The 23,397-nt window shown below is 39.6% G+C and overlaps 1 protein-coding gene across 4 annotated transcripts in view; it reads right to left on the minus strand.

Moving 5' to 3' along the window:
• Positions 1–23,397, minus strand: part of SSR1 (signal sequence receptor subunit 1) — a 44,133-nt gene that overhangs the window by 16,649 nt on the left and 4,087 nt on the right. The window contains exons 3-9 of one of the 4 annotated variants that reach the window (XM_025384137.1): positions 17,464–17,551; positions 14,902–15,164; positions 12,348–12,424; positions 11,535–11,613; positions 9,034–9,127; positions 8,735–8,749; positions 1,206–3,573 (exon numbers count right to left, since the gene is read on the minus strand). In XM_025384137.1, the coding sequence (XP_025239922.1) occupies positions 3,506–3,573; positions 8,735–8,749; positions 9,034–9,127; positions 11,535–11,613; positions 12,348–12,424; positions 14,902–15,164; positions 17,464–17,551 (684 nt within the window). In that variant the 3' untranslated portion in view covers positions 1,206–3,505. Of the gene's footprint in view, positions 1–1,205; positions 3,574–8,734; positions 8,750–9,033; positions 9,128–11,534; positions 11,614–12,347; positions 12,425–14,901; positions 15,165–17,463; positions 17,552–23,397 lie in introns of those variants that run through there. The other 3 variants (XM_025384136.1, XM_025384138.1, XM_025384139.1) reach the window with 3 other exon arrangements.

Raw genomic sequence — 23,397 nt, forward strand, 5'->3', positions numbered from 1 at the left:
CCTGTAGTCCCAGCTACTCGGGAGGCTGAGGCAGGACAATGGCGGGAACCCGGGAGGCGGAGCTTGCAGTGAGCCGAGATAGTGCCACTGCAGTCCAGCCTGGGCGACAGAGCGAGACTCCGCCTCAAAAAAAAAAAAAAAAAAATGGGGCAAACATTCATTTTAGTTCTACAGCTATAAAATGATGCCATTGAAAACGCGAACAGTGGGCCAGGCGCAGTGGCTCACGCCTGTAATCCCAGCACTTTGGGAGGCCGAGGCAGGCGGATCACCTGAGGTCAGGAGTTCAAGACCAGCCTGGCCAAAATGGCGAAACCCCATCTCCACTAAAAATACAAAAATTAGCCGGGTGCAGTGACGGGCGCATGTAATCCAAGTTACTCGGGAGGCTGAGACAGGGAGAACTGCTTGAGCCCGGGAGGCAGAAGTTGCAGTGAGCTGAGATTGCACCACTGCACTCCAGCCTGGGTGACACAAACACTCCGTCTCAAGGGGAAAAGAAAAAGTGAACAGTGTATGTTCCATCTGTTTTATATATGAAAAAAAGGAAAGTACTGTGGAAGTACTTAAGTACGTTTGAAAATGTTTTTAAATTTAAACATCTAATTTAGGAACTAAAATACGGGGTCTAGTCTTGGCAAGAGATGGTATGTGTCACTGAGTTTTAAAAAATTATTTCATTATTCAAATGCACAAACCAAGTCAATTTTCCTTCGTATCAAGGGTACGGATACCACTGTACTACAAGATGAATGTCATATATGAGGCTCGCCTATTATTATACTTATCTACTGTACCTCAAAAATAACACATCATTAAGTAAAGGTTGCAATGTTACATTACCACCATTTACTTCTCCCCAGCACAGCCATGATACTGTGCTGATGTGCTACGAATGCATGATACTAGGCTGATGTGCTACAAATGCACTTGTAAGGCAGTAGCTCTTCCCTATTTTTTAAGGTCTAAATTTTCCCTTTCTTCTTATCAAAATCACATTTTCTGAAGTTACTTAAAAACCTCATTACTATCAAGTGAAGCTTCTTTTCTTCTGATTTCTACTTTACTCCTTCCCTGAGGCTTCTACTTCTGAGGTCCCATTTCCCTTTTCCTCTCCTGGGACAATGCTTTAGAGGGCGGATTAGCCCCGAAAGTCAACAGGGGCTTGAAGACCATGAAGTAAATGAGGAAGCTATACAACCAAAGCGAGATCCATGCTTTATGAACATATTATTCTCACACATCTGGGGACAGGTTTGATACACAAGATCCTTAAAGTCATTTTACATATTCTGAAACCAAGTTGTTCAAAAGATGAATTCTGAAAACATAGTTGGTGTAGCAAATGAATATATCAAAACAAAGAAAAACTTCATCCAAATATTTACATTTTAAAAAGACATTTAAAAAATAGGCTACTTATTAAGTGTGCTTGAACAAACCATGTGTGGAATTGAATTCCATTCATTACGGAGTTAGTTTCTGCTAAATACTTACTGATGCTAGAGCAGACCCCTGGCATCTGAGGATTTAAGAGTTCAACTGTTCTCAATCTATGCTAAAAAAAAAAAAATAAAACATGACAAATAATAAATTCTACATTTCCGAGGCACTAATTTGAACTTCAGAAGTGGGAGGGCTGGTATGTAAGGCAATGAGGAGGGCTGGCAGTTGTAACTCAGTGTGGTTTTGCAACTGCCTACGTTATTACCAGGTATTCCATAAAACTCTCTAGAGGCCATTTACATTTTGTAAATTCTGTAATTACACCTTACTGTATCATGCTGTAGTAGTTTCACAAACTTAGATATTCACAAAAATGTTTTGGAATATATTCCTTGAGAATGTGAAGGGTGTCCTATATTACATGAAACAAAAAACCATGCAGTTACTTAGAGCTCATAGAGCTTTTTCAAAATAAACTACTCATCATAACAGCCCAATTAAAAACTCAAACACTTTATATTACAGATATAGAGTTTGTAATTCAGCAATGCCAATATAGGTAATTTGATATCTTCGCCCCTATTTGCAAAGTGATTAACAATTATACAATAACTTCTATTCTATTGTCATCGGCTTTGGCTCAGATGTTTAAATACTTAAACAGTCTGGAAAGACTTTTTCTGTGTGTATTTCGTTTTGTTTTTTGTCTGTGTGGGCATGAGTGTAGGGGAGATTATACTGAAAAGGAGAATGAAGAGGTCAGGAATTAAAGAACCACTAAAATTTGACTTAACATTTTCTTATAAAATACATGTGGGAGAATATGGCTTAAAGACAAGAAGGGGAGAGCCTCTTAACTGTTCATACTATTTTACTTCACTCTCCATCCAGTCTGACAATAATGCCAAACTTAATTTACAATCTAGGGCAAGAGTAACTCTGTAAGAGGATTTTATGAAGTACAATTTAATTTTGGTTTCAGTCTTAAGCACTTAAGAACAATTTCTGGAATCTTTCAGATTAACTAAAAAGGTTATATCAACAAGCAAAACTCCCAAAAGATTAGATAAGAAACAATTAGTTAACTGCTTTAAAAATATCCAACTCACTTTCTTCATTGATTAGGAGTTAATTGGGAAATATCTCTGTCCTGATAACTTGATTTTCTGCTTACTCTGTGGACCAAGGCAACTTTTCTTTAAAAAGGATGCTTTTATTAAGGAGAGAAAAATTCTCTCAAAACAAAACAAAAAAACCTACACACAACTGAGTGAGTAGGTCTAAAATCACTCCAGAGCTATCTCTGGGTCAGAACTAGAGCAACAACGGACAACACAACACAGTTTTCACAAATATACTAGTTTCTTTTTGTTAAAAAAGGGGGTAGGATTAGGTTTCATATATTAAAGTCAGCAGAAATTTTGTGTTCACAATTTGTTGCCAGAGAGATCCCCAAATTCCTTGAATCCACTGGGAAGTTTTCTGAAGGTGTGCATTAAACAGCAGCAAAATACCGAAACAATTCTATTGCTAAAAAGCAGCTACTTCTGCTTCTGCCTTTAGAATACTAACTGTAATACAGCAACAACAACGAAATGTTAATTTGTGCCATCAATTGAAATTTGAGCTATTCCAACAATTGTTTTCTTTAAAACTGTTCAAGGCAGGACATCAATAATCATAGTGGGTAAATATTAACTGAGGTTTGGGGGAAAAATCAGAAAATGTCAAAAAGGAAGAGACAACTGCATTATATTTAGTATTCTAAAGACTTGTTTCAGGTAGTTCAACAATGATTCTGGTAAGACCAACTGCTCACATACATACACACGCACACACATAGATTTTAATGGTTTAAAAAAAAACCAAATTTGTTACTTTAGAAAAATGAATGCAGTGCATTTTCAGCAATATTATCGCCACAGACTCTGATTGCTCAGTCCACACATAAGTAGTAGTTGCCTTCTATGGTGATATGGCTTCTCTGCACTAATTCCCATCAGGCCGAAAAATATTAGGGCAGGTTAAGTAAAGACCGAATTGTTGCACAAAGGAACATTTACTCATCAGATCCCACTGATCTCTTCTGTGCCCGTTTCCTGGGCAACCTTCTTGGTGAAGCTTTATCTGGAAGAAAAGAGAAAGTTTTAAGCTTGCTATTACAAGTATACTGAATCCAAAAGACATGTAAAGAGTATCTGCCTTCAACTTTCCCACTAAGTTACACACATGCATGAATACCATCTAATAATAAATGCCTCCTATCTAGCTCTAGGTTTTAAAAACAATCTTTAACACAATCCTTCAAGAGGTAATTCCAATTAAAATGAAACTGTTTTGCAATTAGGGTGGGTAAAAGATTAAAACTTGGTTATGTACTGCTGAAGATACCATGCAAAATCTTGAATTCTGTAACTTAACCAAGTTTACACATGCATAAGTAAACACTTAAAAACTGCTTAAAAGGTATGATAGTGACAGCTCAAAGAGACATGCTGGTTACAAATGAAAGATTTTGTATTTACAAATGCAGTCATGCAGTTTGCATAATTTTTCAATGTCATAAATTTACCTGGAATAAGCAGCAGAATAAAGGAAATTAGTATTTCAATGCTAAAACCATTCTATGCACACAAGCTGTATCTCCTATGTTAGATTCTTAGTAGGGTCTATTTAACAGAAAATAAATTTGTGGTGGGTTTTTCTACTTCCATTCGGTAACAGGTGTCATTTATAAGTTTCTCCAAAAAGTGAAAGGCTGGATGTATATCTTCCCTCTATAATTGTCTTGTCTTACTTTCTAGGGGGTACTTTACATATTAGGAAGATTTTAGAATAAGTTAGAAATTACTTGCATAATTGTTTTTGTATTGATTTTGCATTCATTGATTTCATATTGATTTTTTGGTACTGATTTTTTTTGTATGTTTGTATATTGTAGAATAAGTAGAAATAAAAATCATTTTTTCCAATTAAAAAAAGTGAAGGGCTAGAAAGTGATTTTCACCAAAGTACGGGGCTTATTTGTAAGCATTTCATAAAACGGAAAAAAAAAAATCTGTTCAAAAGATCTCCCACCTCCAAAATTGTGAGATCACCATACCTAGAAAATGTGTAAATGTCTATCAAGAATATATATATATATTTTTTTGAGACAGAGTCTCACTCTGTCCCCCAGGCTGGAGTGCAGTGGCACAATCTCGGCTCACTGCAACCTCCACCTTCTGGGTTTAAGCAATTCTCGTGCCTCAGCCTCCCAAGTAGCTGGGATTACAGGCACACGGCATCATACCTGGCCCAGCCAAGAATATTTAAAGACTACAAATTTTGCTTCAAAGAAATCTCCTTAAGATTAAGGGCTAAGGCCAGGCACAGTGGCTCATACCTGTAATCCCAGCACTTTGGGAGGCTGAGGCAGGCAGATCACTTGAGGTCAGGAGTTCAAGACCAGCCTGGCCAACATGGTGAACTCCCGTCTCTATTAAAACCACAAAAATTAGCCGGGTGTGGTAGCACACACCTGTGATCCCAGCTGCTTGGGAGGCTGAGGTAGGAGAATCACTTGAACCCAGGGGCTGGAGGTTGCAGTGAGCTGAGATCACACCTCTGTGCTCCAGCCTGGGCAACAGAGCAAGACTGTCTCGGTGGGGGGAAAAAAAAAAAAAGGTTAAGGGCTAAAATATTAAGACAGAGCCTCACTTTTCAAGTGTGAAAAAAAATCCGGAAAACTGCTCTCACTACTTCATTAAGTAGGTTACTAATGGATGGTTTCAGGGGCTCTTCAACTTACCTAAAACTGAGTTATGAGTACAGACACATGTTTCTGATGAAGATAGTCTACAACTTTTATCAGATTTTCAAAAAGGTTAGACTAGGAACTACTGCCCTTACAGCTGACCAATCTCTAAATAATTCTTCTAAATACGTAAAATGGTGAACATACAGTCTTTGAGAATTCAAAAAGTACTCTAGGATTTAACAGCCATCTGTGTGAGCAGCAGTATTATATGCAGATGTGAGCTGGGCATGGTGGCTCACGACTGTAATCCCAGCACTTTGGGAAGCTGAGGTGGACAGATCACTTGAGCCCGTAAATTCAAGACCAGCCTGAGCAACATGGTAAAATCCCCTCCCTACAACAAATATAAAAATTCAGCTGGGTATGGTGGCATGCGTCTGTAGTCCCAGTTATTTCGGAGGCTGAGGCAGGCGGACTGAGCCCAGGAGGTCGAGGATGCAGTGAGCCATGATCACGTAACTGCACTCCAGCCTGGGTGACAGAGTGAGACCCTGCCTCAGAAGAAAAAAAACAGATGTATAGCTCCCATGACTTGAGCTACCACCGATGCTCTATGTCCCAGGGTTTCCAAATCTTGATTCACTTGTGCTCTGAAACAGAACTTTCAGATGTTTCCTGGACATCCTTATCTGGGAGTCCCAAAGGTTTTTCATACTCAGTATAGCTAATCCAAACACATCTCTCCTCATCCTTCATGCTTCTCTTTCCTAGATTATGGGATATTAATGGGATCACCTTCCACCCAGTTGCCTAAGTTCAGAATGCTCTTTCATTCCTCCCTCACTAACACATCCAGTCATAAGAAACCCCATGTACTCCACCTATGAAACATCCTTCTACTCCCATCACTACTGCCTCAGGTTAGGCCCCAGTGACTTCTGTGCTTTACTGAAATCACGGAACTGGTAACCCTGCTTCCAACGGCTCCTTTGCAGTCCTTCACAAAGTGATCCTAATTTTTCCTTTTTTTTCTTGTTTTTTTTCTCTTAGAGATGGGAGTCTCGCTATGTGGCCGAGGCTGGATTCAAACTTCTGGGCTCAAGCGATCCTCCTGCCTTACCATTTCCAGTAGCTGAGACTACATGTGCACACCACCATGCCCAGCTTACCATAATTTTCAAAACACAAAATTGTAATTCCTCTCCTTTAAAGTGGCTCTCTTTGACCTAGGAGTCAAAAGTTGTTAGCATAGCTCATAAAACCTTAAAGACTCCTCACCCAACCGTTCACGACTCAGGTCTAGTGCTGACCTCCTCCTGTGCTCTTGTTACTTTGTACCCACCTTTCATAAAGCAACTGCCATACTGTAATTATGTTTCAAATAGACAGCTAGCTCACAGAAAGCAATAAAGAAAACAATTTAAAAATGGAAAAGGACCTGAACAGCCAATTCACAGGAAAAGAAACACTAGCCAATACAGTCATCTCTGTTATCTGCAGGAAATTAATTCCAGGACTACTCCCCCACTGCAACCCCACCCAAATCCAGGCATACTGAAGTCTCGCTGTTAGCACTGAGGAACCAGTGGATACAAAAACCCTTCCCTGTACTTCGGTTTGGTATCCTGCAAAAACTGTGATTTCCTTTTTTTTTTTTTTGAAATTTATTTTACTATTATTTCAACAGTTTTGAGGGACAGATGGTGTTTGGTTACATGGGTAAGTTCTTTAGTGGTGATTTCTGAGATTCTGGTGCACCCATCACCCAAGCAGTGTACACTATCACCAATGTGTAGTCTTTTATCCCTCACTCTCCTCCTACCCTTCCCCCAAGTCCCCAAAGTCCATTATATCATTCTTATGCTTTTGCGTCCTCAGAGATTAGCTCCTCAATGATTTCCTTTCCTCTCCACCCCCACCTTTTTTTTTTTTGAGACAGAGTCTCACTGTCACCCAGGCTGGAGTGCAGTGGCACCATCATGGAGCAATCACGGACCTACCAGGCTCAAGCAATCCTCCCACCTCAGCCTAGGCGCATGTCAACACATGTATTTTTTTCTCATTCTTTGTAGAGATGGGGTCTCACTATGTTGCCAAGGCTAGTCTCAAACTCCTGGGCTCAGGTGATCCTCCTGCCTCAGCCTCCCAAAGTGCTGTGATTACAGGTGCAAACCACCACGCCTGGCCAAATATTCTATTTTAATCTGCTTTTGGTTGCAGATGTGGAACCCACCAATATACCAAGGGTCAACTATATTGAAAAAATCTGTATATAAAGTGAAACCTGAGCAGTTCAAACCTGTGTCTTTCAAGGGCCAACTATGAATATGTGTAAAGGAGCTGAACCTCATTCTTAAAGAAATGCAAATGAAACAGTAAGACATTCATTTTGCATCATACCGACTGATTAAATAGGCAATATTGTGCATGGCTGAGAACATAAATTGGCACTACCTTTTTTTTTTTCCCTTTTAGGAGGGAAATGGGGTCCCTTCCATAAAAAGTCAGTGTATTTAATCTTAGACTCAGTTATTCTAACTTTAAGAAATTATCCTATAAATATAACAATATTCATTACGGTATTACCTGTAGGAGTGAAAAACTAAAAGTTACCTTCCAATACAGAACAGGTTTAATCTATCATGACATATATACATAAAAGAATATTGTCTAGTTGTTACCAACAGTTAAGTAAATATATGCAGCTACTGTAAAGAGACATCCAAGGTATGAAAACTGAAGTTGTAGATCCGTGTAGACAGCATGATGCAATCTGAACTAAATACATAAAAACAGTAGGCGTATACGCTTACACATGTATAGAAAATTCATGGAAAATATAAACATAATACCATTTATGAAAAATAGGGCCAGGTGTGGTGGCTCATGCCTGTAATCCCAGGACTTTGGGAGGCCGAGGCTAGCGGATCACTTGAGGTCAGGAGGTCAGAGCCAGCCAGGCCAACATGGTGAAACCCTGTCTCTACTAAAAATACAAAAAAATTAGCTGGGCATGGTAGCGCGTGCCTGTAATCCCAGCTACTCGGGAAGTTGAGGCAGGAGAAACGCTTGAACCCAGGAGGCAGAGGTTGCAGTGAGCCAAGATCACACCACTGCACTCCAGCCTGGGCGACAGAGCAAGACTGTGTCTTAAATAAATAAATAAATAGGATTAATGAAGCCAGGAACTGACTTATTTTTTTCACTTCTGTACTCTTCTGTACTATTTAATTTTTCATAATGAGGCTGCATTGCTTTTATAATAAACGTTTTTAAAACGTCCTTCTACAATTGAAGAAAAATTTCTGTATTCCTTTATAAAGATTAGTATTTTAACAAACTGAATATGTAATACAACTGAAATATATCTGTAAATTATCAGATAATATTTTAGTTTTATTCTTTCAAGTTACAGTGGGTAGTTTTTCTAACAAAATGTAGTAAGCAAAACTGTTCCGTAACTCATTAAACTTGATGTAAAATATTTATGTGCTATTTGAGAGCCCCCAATACTCTAGCAAAAACCGTTAAAAAAATTAAATGCCTCACCTCTTCTACTCTGCACTGAAGCAACAGAAAGAAAAGAGATAGGAAATGGATTAGGAACACAGAAAATTCACACATTCGTAAATAAGCTGCAGATTTGGAAGAATTTCCAAATTAAAGACTACACACTGAATAAACCTTTAAGGTCTTCATTAATCACTATACTAGATTCTACACAAGTAATGGAAAAGATGAATGTTGAATAGCACTGAAAAAGCTTTTTTTTTTTTAAACTAAATCTAAGATATTTAATTTCCAATTAAAAGAAAAACTTCCCAGCCAAGTCTGTTAAGAATACTTACTGATTTGATTCAATGTTTCCTGAGGAATCCAGCTCATGTCAACATCGTTCTGACTTGATGTACCCATTTCTACTTTCTGTATGGGTCTCTTACGCTATAAGAACATAAAGACATATTTTAAAGAAGTTCCATTATATCATTTACTTAATATTTTTTAAAAAAGAATTGAGGTCTTGCTATGTTGCCCAGGCTGCCTGGAACTCCTGGGCTCAAGCAATCCTCCTGCCTGAGCCTCCCAAGTAGCTGGGACTACAGCCACATACTATCATGATCAGCTGTTTACTTTAATTTTTAAAACACCTATCAAATTACTTAATGTAAATATCTTAGTAAACAAGTTATATTCTCTTCTAGTCTTCCTAGAACACACTTCCACTCAAATACTTTATTAAAGGGAAGGAGAAAATCACGTCTAGTGCTCATTATAAAGAATAAATCTTCATCACATTTATTTTTGGGCTTTAAAGACCTTTCCCCTTGCTATAAAGGTTCATGTTATAGGACCATTGGTGGATCAAATAAGAGTAGCTATTTATGCAATGACTTTCTTTCCCTTTAGGAATCAAATTGTAATCAAAGAATAAATGTATTTCCATATTCAATAAAATTCAGGACAACCGCTGATATGTTACATGCAGGCAGTTCCTGCATCGTAAGCTAAATACAATTAAACAGTTGGCACAGATAAAACAAAACGAAACCATAAAATCTCATTAAGCTAACCACCTCAATTTAAGAACTTCAAACTTTCTTCCTAGAGTATTTACAGCAAATCTGCTAGAAAGTAAAAATGAATCATCATTTAGCCTTGCTTTAAAAAAAACCACCAAGAAACCAACAAACCTGTTATCTACATAAGAAACAGTATTAATTATATAATCTGTAAGTTAGAACCTAAGTACATGGAGAGATAACTTAAAAATGGTTTCATTTAAATGGAAGAAAAATGGAGATGCAGTTATACCTAATATACAAATTTACCGCAAAAATTCCAACCGTTATGACACTGAGGCACAGCAAGTTTTAGAAATTAATATTTAAACACAAAGTATTTCTCTTTCAAAGAGAAAGAGCTTATTAACAACATTCATCGTTAATTTTAACATAGATTTGACTGCCTGACTTAAGGCTTAATAAATAATCGCCAAAATGACTAGCGACTGCTGAGGGTCTAATGGAATATACTAACATATCTGATAAAATTGCTTATACTTTCCCACTGACAGAAACAGTGTAGGTTTTGTTTTTGTAGGCTGGAGGGAAGGAGAGGAGGAGGGTAAGTGAGGGAATGGGGAAGAGGAGGGAAATAAGGATACGGTAGGGAATGAATCCAGAGTGAGAACCATGATCGTGGTAGACCCCAGGTGTTACCATTTTACTACTCTAACTAATCATTTTATTACTCTAACTACAAAAACGGAATTTTGACTGACAGAACAAAATTTATTCGTTCTTTTTCCAATGAAAGGACTCATTTATTAATTAAGGATTATTTCTATAACTAAAGAGTATTAATGCAGGCTGGGTGTGGTGGTGGCTCATGCCTACAATTCCAACACTTTGGGAAGCCAACGTGAGAGGATAGCTTGAGCGCAGGAGTTGAAGACTAGCCTAGGCAACATGGCGAAACCCCGTCTCCACAAAACATACAAAAATTAGCTGGCTGTGGTGGTGTGCACCTGTAGTTCTAGCTACTCGGGAAGATGAGGTGGGAGGATGACTTGAGCCTGGAAGGTTGAGGTTGCAGTAAGCCAAGATTGTGCCACTGCACTCCATCCTGGATGGCAGACCCAGACTTCAGTCTCAAATAAATAAATAAATAAATAATAAAGAAAATATAAAAGCTAGGTTAGTTGCAGATAAAATAGCATACCCATTAAAAAGTATAGTAAATAGAATAATAAAACCTGAGTTTAGGGAATAAAAACACTAGCATTAACAGCTACAATACCAATCCAAAGGTAAAGATCACTCTGGAGGGCACAAAGGACACTAATTGTATGGGTGTATGAAAGTCTAAATGAGGCCAGGCGTGGTGGCTCAAACCTGTAATCCCAACACTTTGGGAGGCCAAGGTGGGCAGATTGCTTGAGTTCAGGAGTTTGTGACCAGCCTGGGCAATACGGCAAAACCCTGCCTCTACAAAAAATTTTTAAAATTAGCTGGGGGTGGTGGCATACACTTAAGGTCCCAGCTAACCGGGAGGCTAAGTTGAGGGGATCACTTGAGCCCAGGAAGTCGAGGTTGAAATGAGCCAAGATCACACCACTGCACACTCCAGCCTGGGTAACAAAGTAATACTGTGTCCAGAAAAAAAAAAGAAAGTCTAAATGAATCAATTTACATATCCAAGGCTTCAGGTTTTATTTTAAAAAGGTACTCCAAAGTTCTAAGTATACAAACCCACAGTGACAGTCTGAGGCCGAAGAACTAGATTGTGCTTAACTTAGTACTTAACAACTTTTGAAAGACGGCTGTAAGAGGTGTTCATCCATAATTACCTTTCTAGATTCTAGGAGTTGATGAAGGCCAACAATAACCAGAAGCCCAAGACCAGCAAGGAACATATACATAAAGATTCTGGTACAAAAGGAGAAAATATGAACTGTCTTTAATTCAGAGGAAATACCACAGCTAATTACAACTATAATTATAACACATGATAGAAGCTTTCCAAATAACTTGTGGGGAAAAGGAATAAAATACTTTGTATTTAACTTAAATCCAAGCAGTTAAGTTTTATAAATTACCTTTAAGAGCAATTAGTCAATAAAAAAAACTCTATGATTGAAAACAGAATTACTATTTATGCTCTATTCAAAAGCTTGGTTTATATAATAATTGCATTAGCGTTCATCTGCCTGGAATATTACATTATTTTGCACAATCTAATTTAAAAATTACCTTAAGTGAATTATATATAAGTTTAGAGTAAAAAAAGATCCATCATTCAGAAAGAACACTTACATTTTTCAAGATAAAATCTTCTAACTTATGTTTTCAATAGTCATTTCAGAGGCACGAGATAGGCTGGTGAACAGTTGGTAAGCATGGGGTAGAAAATTTAGATGAGGAAGGACATAAAGCCAATACTAACTTTTAAAGAGATTCTTCTGTCAGTTTCAACTATCTTTCCTAATTTGACTTTAATAGTTGTATGCATATCTGAAGTATGAATGAATGTTGGAAGGATCTCACCAAATCTATACAGTCCATTCCATTTTCAATATCTAAAAAATGCTGCAACAGGAGCAAGCTTTCCAGTCTTACTTTACGAGCAAGATCAAGATCTACATACTACAATTTTCACTTACGTTTCTCCATCTAACCCATCCTCTCTTTCAATAACTGTAACTGTTTGATTGAAGACTGCATCTTGGAATACATTGCCCTGTTTAAAAAAATAAAATAATCAGAAAAATCTAAATGCAATAAAGGAAGGAAAACATATAACATTACTTAAAATGGTTACTCTAACACATTGAATATAGTCTTCCCATCACTTAGAAGACTCATTCATATGTAACTGCAATACTGCGTGTCAGGGACTCAACATTGTTATTTTCTCACATAAAATAAGAAGTCTCTGGGCCAGGTGAGGTGGCGTATGCCTGTGGTCCCAGCTACTCGGGGAGCTGAGACAGGAGGGTTGCCTGAACCCAGGAGTTTTGAGTCCAGCATAGCAAACATAGCGAGATCCACACCCCTTAAAAAAAAGTTACCAATTTTGCCAAAGTTGTCCCCGAACTTTCTTTTGGGGTAGGGGTGGTGGTGTGAGGACCCAGAAAGTAAAATAGAGATAAAATGTGCAGAAAGAAACAAAGCTCACAGCATTCTTACGTCAACAACTTTACCTTTCGTTGTCTGTAATCCTTCAAAACAAGGAAGGAAGGAAAAGTACAGCAGCAGCTACAACAGCAGGTCATTTTAAGAACTAGATCGAACAAAACTTAAATTCATATTCTAAAATGACAGTCGTGCCAGGTGTGCTGGCTCACACCTGTAATTCCAGCACTTTGGGAGGCCAAGGTAGATCACCTGAGGTCAGGAGTTCGAGACCATCCTGGCCAACATGGAGAAACCCCCTCTACTAAAAATACAAATTTAGCCAGGTATGGTGGCGCATGCCTGTAATCCCAGTTACTTGGGAGGCTGAGGCAGAAGAACTGCTTGAACCCGGGAGGCAGAGGTTGCAGTGAGCCAAGATCATACCACTGCACTCCAGCCTGGGCGATAAGAGCAAAACTCCATCTCAAAAAAAAAAAAAAGACAGTGGGCTAGAAACCAATTTCTTCATAATAAATGGGATGGTCACTTTAGGTATGAAAATATTTTTATGTTGTGGTCTTGAAATAATTTTATCAGTTCACAATTTGTTTTCAAATGCATTAGACTCACTGGGGCAATACATAGCTATTCTTCACAAAGGTAGTAGTACGTTGTCAAAACTGTCACTTATTGCTAAACTGTAATTATGTAAGTTTTACTTCAAGATCCTTCAGTTTGCATTCCTCTATTGACAATTTCAGGAATAATACACAGATTAAAAAAAAAGTGGTAGAGGTGAATTTAAAAGAAGGAACTAAAACTACACATATACCTGTTGGATCAAATTTTATTCTACTCACAAACAAGGTAAAATCAGTAATTCTTTAAGCTACTTAACTATAGAGTTGAGGATGCTTAATACATTATTTTGAGGACAGGATGAAAATACTTCCTTCTCTCTACTAAGTAATCAGAAAAAGGAAAACCTGATTGCAGCACTAGAAATTTAACTCAGACATAAGGTATGCATGTTAACACCGGGGTAATGAAAAGGTTGAATTAATTTCCAAGAGAAAATAACATTTCCTTCTCTGAAAACTTTTTGACAAAGGAATGGTTTAGATGTGCTTTCATTTAAACAAGGCCCTACTTCTACTAGGTTTCTCTCATTCAGTCATTGATGACTGATATATAATATACATAGTAAAAATCATAAGGCATCAGAGCTTATATTAGGACATTTGGTTCTCCTAAATCAAAACCTAAATGATGAAACTTGCTGCTAAAACTACACTGAAAATATATGGTTCTATATTACCTATGAGTATATAAAATGATGGGAAAACAGTTACAGTCTTTAAATTTACAAATAGAAGTAGTAAAATGGGCAAAATGCAAGCAACAACAGGAGGTACAAAACAAATTATTTGACAGATCTTTTTTTCTTTTTTTGAGATGGAGTCTCACTCTGTCGCCCAGACTGGAATGCAATGGTGCGATCTCGGCTCACTGCAACCTCCGTCTCCCAGGTTCAAGTGATTCTCCTGCCTCAGCCTCCCGAATAGCTGGGATTACAGGTGCCTGCCACCATGCCCAGCTAATTTTTGTATTTTTAGTAGAGACAGGGCTTCACCAGGTTGGCCAGGCTGGTCTCGAACTCCTGACCTCAGGTGATCCACCCACCTCAGCTTCCCAAAGTGCTAGGATTACAGGTGTGAGCCACCGTGCCCAGAGACAGATCTTAACATCTGAATAAGCAGCAGACTCCATTGTGTGTCTTACTGCTCCTTTTCCCGTTAAGATCCGGCTCATAGCTTTACTTACATCTCCATTTTCACTTCCACCCCCACACAATAGCATGTTATTCCCTTTATCTCTAGTATGCAGCACTTATCAGCATGCTCTAGTGCCTGTTTTCATCTACCTCCCCCACTGGATTACAGACTTGAAGAAGAAATATGCAATTTATCTTTGCTTCCCTGGTGGCTATCACAGGTTCAACCACAAAACAGGCACCTGAATGAATAGATGAATTCTATTAAACAACATCGCCGTCCCCATCCATCTCTAACTTAAACAAAAAGGTTTACAGGATCTTACGTTCAAATCTTTGTAGTTCAGATTGATGACCAAACCAAAGGGTCGTCCGCCCATGGGCTCTGCAGGAATGAAAGAATACTCAAAAGTTGCCTGTCTCTGGGGTGGCACTACAGTGTTCAGAGGGAGAGCTGTGAAATTCTGGATATAAAACTGGTAGTCCTGAGGATAACGGAATGAGGCATCTAAGGATTCAACGATAAAATCTTCTGTACCCTTGTTGGTAAAGCCTACCAGGAACTTCACAATGTTATTTGCTGGAAAATCTGAGAAACAAAATAGAGACAAGAAAATTAGAACACATGGAAAGAGCACAAAATTTTTAAAAAGGCATTACTAATGGATTCTGGCACCCTTTTGTGTAGACTTTGGTGTCAGAATCCCTTCCAACAGAGCACTCCAGTCACCCGCTAACTAGAAATTGATTCCAGTTGCTGTATAGGCTGAAACTCTTTTGTCTGTATGCTAGCACTCCCACATAAGCATTCAAATAAGTGTCTCGATTTCAGACCAGATCACATCCAAATCATGTGGTAAAAAAGAGCTGTATATTTTTGGCAGTGAAATAATCAAGCAGCAGGGTTACATGTGTTGGTGAAGTCACCTTCACCTCCAGCTTAGTGTTATCTGTGCAAATAAATAGAAGAATGAAAAAAATATGAAGTCCAAGACTTCCATCTGAAAACTAGTATCTATTAGAACATAAATATTAATCAGGCAATCCCTATCCACGTTAAGCAATTAATCAAAATGCAAATCTGAAGGTTAAGACCCAAGGATGTAGCTACAAAAATAGAAGAAAAAAAGCATAATAAAATTATACTTCCTGGCCGGGCGCGGTGGCTCAAGCCTGTAATCCCAGCACTTTGGGAGGCCGAGACGGGCGGATCACGAGGTCAGGAGATCGAGACCATCCTGGCCGACACGGTGAAACCCCGTCTCTACTAAAAAATACAGAAAACTAGCCGGGCGAGGTGGCGGGCGCCTGTAGTCCCAGCTGCTCGGGAGGCTGAGGCAGGAGGATGGCGTGAACCCGGGAGGCGGAGCTTGCAGTGAGCTGAGATCCGGTCACTGCACTCCAGCCTGGGCGGCAGAGCGAGACTCCGTCTCAAAAAAAAAAAAAAAATTATACTTCCTATAGGCGTAAAGTTCGAAAGCCCATGGGAATAAAACCGAAAATGTGAGAAGACCAAGAAAATTCCTAACTTTCAATATTAAGTCTTCAATAATTACACTGTAGTCTACAAAGCTGAGTTTCTCTGAGTACAGCACAGGCTGTGGGGTCAACAGATCTAGGTCTGGATCCTGTGTTCTCAAATCTACTTATGAACTGGGAGCCCTGACTCCAGTTCTTAACTTCTCCAAACCTCAGTTCAACAATGACTACGCTCAGTGGGCTTGTTAGAACTAAGTAATACATGCCAAGTATTGAGAATAGCGTCTACCGTATAGAACTTAATAAATTATCAGCCATAATTATTTTCTTTTAATAAAACCTAGGCTCTGGCTGGGTGTGGTGGCTCACACCCGTAATCCCAGTACTCTGGGAGGCAGAGGTGGGCAGATCATGAGGTGGAGATCAAGACCATCCTGGCCAACATGGTGAAACCCCGTCTCTACTAAAAACACAAAAATTAGCTGGGCGTGGTGGAGCACGCCTGTAGTCTTGGCTAGTTGGGAGGCTGAGGCAGGAGAATCGCTTGAACCTGGAAGGCAGAGGTTGCAGTGAGCCGAGATCACACCACTGCACTGCAGCCTGGCGACAGAGCAAGACTCTATCTCAGAAAACAAACAACAACAAAAACATAGTTTCTAACCTAGACCATACTGGAAAAATTAAGTATTTCATTAATGGTTAACACTCAAAATATGACAAAGGGCTGGGCGTGGTGGCTCAAGCCTGTAATCCCAGCATCTTGGGAGGCCAAGGTGGGTGGATCACAAGGTCAGGAGATAGAGACTGCCTGGCTAACATGGTGAAACCCCATCTCTACTAAAAATACAAAAAATTAGCCAGGCGTGGTGGCATGCGCTTGTAATCCCAGCTACTAGGGAGGCCGAGGCAGGAGAATTGCTTGAAACTGGGAGGCAGAGGTTGCAGTGAGCTGAGATCATACCACTGCACTCCAGCCTGGGTGACAGAGCGAGACTCCATCTCAAAAATAAATAAATAAATAAAAAAGACAAAGTTACTTTGCTGTGGCAGTTTAAAAAAGTTTTAAAACATGATCTTTCTCAGGAGGCTGAGGCAGGAAAATCGATTAAACCTGGGAGGTGAAGGTTACAGTGAGTCGAGAGGGGGCCACTGCACTCCAGCCTGGGTGACAGAGCGAGACCCTGTCTCAAAAACAAAATCTTTGAAAAGGACAGTCAATTTCTAGTTAAACTAGATAGTATTTATTTTATTTTTTCCCCTTAGTTTATTTATTTTTCACTCTATCATCTGCATATTCCCTTTAAATGCCAACAGTATTACTTTACAGATACGGGTATTCAGATATATATGAACAAGTTCATCATTTTAAAATTCCTACATCTGAATTAAAACTAATACTTCCGTACTACCTTCTCCTTTTACAAAGAGTATAGTTGTATCTGCACTTGGTGAAGCTTCAGGTTCACCAGACACATCTTCTTCCTCTTTATCTTCTACCTAAGAAAAAGAACAATTAAGAGGAGATTACTATGGGAGAGAAAAAAGATCATTATTTAACAATAAAGATTTGACTGGGCATGGAGGCTCACGTTTATAATCCCAGCACTTTAAGAGGCCGAGGTAGGCAGATCACCTGAGGTCAGGAGCTCGAGACCAGCCTGGCCAACATGGTGAAACCGTCTCTACTAAAAAATATAAAAATTAGCCAGGTGTGGTGGCACGTGCTTGTAATCCCAGCTACTTGGGAGGCTGAGGCAGGAGAATCGCTTGAACCCAAGAGGTAGAGGTTATAGTGAGCTGAGATTGCCCCAATGCAAGACTCCGACTCAAAAAAAAAAAAAAAATAAAAGAAAGAAATAAAGACTTCACTTTATGTTAGGACGAAATACTGCTTCTCTACAGCTTGCTGGGATTAGTAATAAGAATTTCATCATACCTCATTAATTAAAATAGAACTTTTGGAGCAGTGCATCTTGAGCAGTAATGTGCATACCAATTCTTTGGGGATGTTACAGATCTAATTCAGGCCTAGGGCAAAGCCTATCATTCTCCTTCTAATAAGCACCCAGAAAATGCCAAAGCTGCTGGTATTCAGACCATATTGTGAACTCCAAGGTTCCAGAACAGAGCTTGGTAAACTTTTTCTATAAATGGCCAAATAGCAAATACGGCCTTGCAGACCATAAAGTCTCTCTTGCAACGACTCAACTCAACTATGGGGCTACTGTGTGAAAGCAGCCCCAGGCAATAAGTCAATGAATGGGGATAGCTAGATGTGGCTTGCAACCACAGTTTGCCCACCCCTGCCCTCAAGTACCTTGTTAACAGCCTACAGAGATTTCCATTCTAATTAACCAAATTTTCCTGTGAGGATCAGTCACATAATTTTGAAGGAAAAAAAAAATAAGAGTGTGACGAGAGATCTTCCTGGGGTGACAGAAACGTCCTAAAACTGAATTTGTGTTGCAGAACTTGGTAAATTTACTAAGTGTATGTTTAAAACAGATGAATTTTATGATACATAAACTGTATCTCAACAGTTTTTTAAAAATGTGAACAAATTTTATTTAAAACTTTAAACAGGCCGGGCGCGGTGGCTCAAGCCTGTAATCCCAGCACTTTGGGAGGCCGAGATGGGCGGATCACGAGGTCAGGAGATCGAGACCATCCTGGCTAACATGGTGAAACCCCGTCTCTACTAAGAAATACAAAAAATAGCCAGGCGAGGTGGCAGCACCTGTAGTCCCAGCTACTCGGGAGGCTGAGGCCGGAGAATGGCGGGAACCCGGGAGGCGGAGCTTGCAGTGAGCTGAGATCCGGCCACTGCACTCCAGCCTGGGCGACAGCGTGAGACTCCGTCTCCAAAAAAAAAAAAAAAAAAAAACTTTAAACACAGTGCAGCATCATTTCTCCAAGCATCAATATGGATTAGAGACAGTCATATCTTTGAAGTATCCAGACTCTTAATAAATTGAGATGCTTCAGGATGCCATTGTTTACTGGCATTTAACTTTTCACGTATATAAAAACTACTTCCCCCAACAGATAAAACTTGTCAAGAGCAAAGATTGTCTCATAATTGTAAAATCCTCCACATCCAGCTCATGTACTTAAGAGAGGATGCACTCAAACACTTGTTCAACGACTGTGAAACTGTGTTGTAAGCTATATTTTAAGCATCCTTAATGATTTCATTCATTTAGTAAGAATAAGTTTCTACTTCTGAGAAAAGAGATCCATAAGTAGGAAAAGGGACCAGAGACAGAGAGGCCGAAACCATAAATGACAGGGATAGAGAGGAAAAGAGTATATTTCAGAAAGAGTTAAGAGAAATCCCTGATATCTGATTGATGAGTTTTGGAATAAAAATAAACAGAAGTAACAAGGCAACAGCTTGAATCACTGGAGCCGTATCAAAACAACAAAGAGTTTATGGCGATAGGACACATGGCAAATGATCTGGACATTTACAATGTGAGTACTTATGGAGCATTCAGATGAAACTATCCTGAGAAGAGCTGGAAAAGAGCTACAACAGGATAACAACGGAAAACAAGGAATTAGGCAATTAGGTTGCTGGTGACCTTAGCAATACTAGTTTTACTAGATATATGGGACCAGATCATGATAGAGAATAAACGTGAAGTGAGCAGAAGAGAAAAGCTGCCCAAGTTTCTCTTTCAAGAAGTCACTGCCGTTGGTAAAGATAAGTGGGTGCAGCAAATATGGACTAACAGTATAAGCACATATGTGGCTTAACAGAATCCAATCACTGAGGAGGATTAATGCTTGATGTTACAAAATGAAAGAATAATGTAACAAAATTCTGCAGGAAGAGATGGGGACATGAACACAGGTGGAAGGATTAGCCTTAGAAGAGAACAAGGACAACTCATTATTAAGGAGAAAACGCAGAACAATGGGTGAATAATATATTTGGAAGTAGAAAATACAAAATCTGATAGAGTTCATGCTTGATGGCCTTCTTCACTTTCTGACACTGAAGGCAATGTTGCTGCCAAGACTGAAAACTCATTTACGGATTTAAACACGGTAAATGTTTGGAATACTGATTGTGGAAAACTAAGTAACTCATTTACCTTACAGCTATTCAGCATATAAGGTGTATAATACTTAGTATCTGCTACCTGGTAAAACTCCAAAGTATTTCAGCTATTGCAAACAATCTCCAGAGGAGAGTATAGAAATTGGTGGCATTGGTCGCCCACAGGGAGACGACTTCATGGCTGGAAGGCACACAAGGGAAACTTTTCATCATATACTCTGTACCTTATAAGTTCTAAGCCATTTGAATATATCATCTATTTTAAATATATATATATTTTTGAGACGGGAGTCTCACTCTGTCGCCCAGGCTGGAGTGTAGTGGCGCGATCTAAGCTCACTGTAAACTCTGCCTCCCAGGTTCACGCCATTCTCCAGCCTCAGCCTCCCAAGAAGCTGGGACTACAGGTGCCCGCCACCACACCCAGCTAACTTTGTTTTGTATTTTTAGTAGAGACGGTGTTTCACCGTGTTAGCCAGGATGGTCTCGATCTCCTGACCTCGTGATCCACCCGCCTTGGCCTCCCAAAGTGCTGGGATTACAGGCGTGAGCCTCTGCTCCCAGCTAAATAATTTTTTTAAAGTTAGCTAGTGTTATTACTACTACAGCTCTTGTTTTAATAAAAATAAAACCAAAAACCTCTATCATTTCTATGGGGAGGACAAAAAAAACCTTTCAGGAATGATGGTAAGGTCCATTGCAACCCAGTTTTATACAGTAAAAGAATAATCAATGGGGTAGAAAAGCCCCAGGTGACTAGTCTGGGCGCGGTGGCTCATGCCTCTAATCCCAGCACTTTGGGAGGCCGAGGAAGGTGGATTACAAGGTCAGGAGATGGGGACCATCCTGGCTAACACAGTGAAGCCCTGTCTCTACCAAAAATACAAAAAATTAGCCGGGCATGGTGGCGGGCGCCTGTAATCCCAGCTACTCGGGAGGCTGAGGCGGGAGAATGGTGTGAACCCAGGAGGTGGAGCTTGCAGTGAGCCGAGATCGCGCCACTGCACTCCAGCCTGGGCAACAGAGCGAGACTCCGTTTCGGGGGTGGGGAAGGTTTGCCCTCAAAAATTCTAAACCAATAACCTGCGTCTAAACCAGCTGTTGATATCTTAGATCTTATGAAAAACCCTCTTTTCCCTCACTTGACTCCAGGATACTTCCATATCTCCCAGTTCCTTGATGCCTTGGCAGCTGAGTATAAGGTGATAAAGAAATCTTGGGAACAGCAGCAGTAGGTGAACTTTCTAGCTCATTCAGTTCTGGAGGTGACTTCTGTAGCAGCCTTGGCTTTGAGGGATCCTGCCCCTGCTGGCATGGTCTAGTCCAATGGAAGGTAATACTTCTCCTGCCTTTCTATTTCAATCTACCTTAATTATTTTCTGATTTGAGATAAGTAACAAAGCAGAGGGTACTAACACTTTTGTACTAATAGGCCAGGGTAGAAAGTGGATAATCAGAGTTGTTCTTTTTCCTCTAATGGTTCTCAAGGCAGGAGAAATTAAGATATGGAAAAGGTCTGGCCAACGACACAAGTCTATCAAAGATCTAACAGTTCCCTTCTCTACCCCCTATCCTCTACTTACTTAACAGGGTCTGACTCTGTCACCCAGCCTGGAGTGCAGTGGCACACTCATAGCTCACTGTAACCCTGAACTCCTGGGCTCAAGTGATCCTCCTGCCTCCAATAGTTAGGATTACAGGCACAAGCCACCAGGCTCAGTTAATTTTTTTAGTAGAGATGGTGTCACGCTATGTTGGCCAGGCGGTCTCAAACTCCTGGGCTCAAGTGATTCTCCTGTCCTGGCCTCCCAAAGTGCTGGGATTACAGGCATGCCTCATGGCATTCAGCATCTCTCTTCTACCCTCCTCCTCCACAGTAAGTACATTCCAGTGCCACAGAGCACAAGTAATTTCATATAATTGGTAACAACGATATAATCCATCACTAAATTTCAATACATGCCCAAATTTCAGTGCCCCAAATACCATCTTTAATCCTAAATTCCTAGATGGATTCCCTTCCAACCATCACTCTAAGTTATCTACCACAACTGGTCAAATATTCATTAACAACAACGCAGCAGAAATGTATTAATCTAGTTAAAGCTGTTCACCTAATGCAGGCTGGGTTGAAGATGCGGAGTCTTAACATAAACCCTAAAGGTATCTGTATACATACGTATGAAACGCTTGACTCATAGATAATCAGTAAGGAGTTCCTAAAGAGGGGAAATTAGGAGAGTTCACGAATTACTAGGGACATCCTATCCAGATAAAACAGCAGGTGCAGAAGCATAAAAATGATAACTCAAAAACACCAATAAAATAGCAACAGATTTGCTTAGTTGGAAGACATACTCCATAAAAATGAAGGTAAGTCAAAAAAGCAGCAGAAATCTACATATAAGTCTAAATATTTTGACACTGAAATAAGAAAATAGGGAACTAGTGGTTTAATTTTGAAGGAAATGACAAAATCTGGAATCATGAGAGGTTCCAGGTTCAAGTATGACATGAAAATAGAAAGAAAAAAAAACTGTGTAGGATGGATTACAGTCATTCCAGAGAGGAAATAAAATTAGCTAGATGCATGCTGCAAAGATCCCAATTCCAGCCCAATATTCTTACTGTTGTATTACACAGTAAACATTTCAGACCTGAACAACTTTGAAGAGATCTTCTCTAACCCCCTTATTCTTCACAGGATATATTTTATACACTGTTTGTTGTCTGCTTCTCACCCCCTGCCATTAAAACACACATAACTGCCCCAGAAACAGTCTAAAAGAGCAGAGAAAATATCTAGTTTGCTCACCCAGCACCAAGAACAGTGCCTGGCACATAAGGATTCAGAAATAAAACAAGTAAGCAAAAAGAATAAAAACAGAGTAAAAGCAAGCAAGCAAAGAAGAAACTGAGACCCACAGAGATAAGTCAGAAAACTAAGCAGCAGGTATACCGAATCTATGAAGCCCTGGCCCAGTGCTATTTCTACTATGCTGTTACCCTTCTAGACTCATGTTACCACGATCCTGAATTGTTAACTATTTCATGTCTCCTTCCCTGTTTCAGAAAATACGCTCTATTCTCAATGACTGGTGCCTATTCTCCCAATTTCAATTCACTTTGATCACATTAACAAACCTCTAAAAGCTGGGATTTTAAATTTTTGTATAACGATAAGCTCTAGGCCAGGTGTGGTGGCTCATGCCCATAATCCCAGAGCCTTGAGAGTTGGAGGCATGAGGATCATCACTTGAGCCCAGAAGTTTGAGAC

This window comes from Theropithecus gelada, chromosome 4, assembly GCF_003255815.1.
Source record: "Theropithecus gelada isolate Dixy chromosome 4, Tgel_1.0, whole genome shotgun sequence".
In the NCBI taxonomy this organism is placed as follows: Eukaryota; Metazoa; Chordata; class Mammalia; order Primates; family Cercopithecidae; genus Theropithecus; species Theropithecus gelada.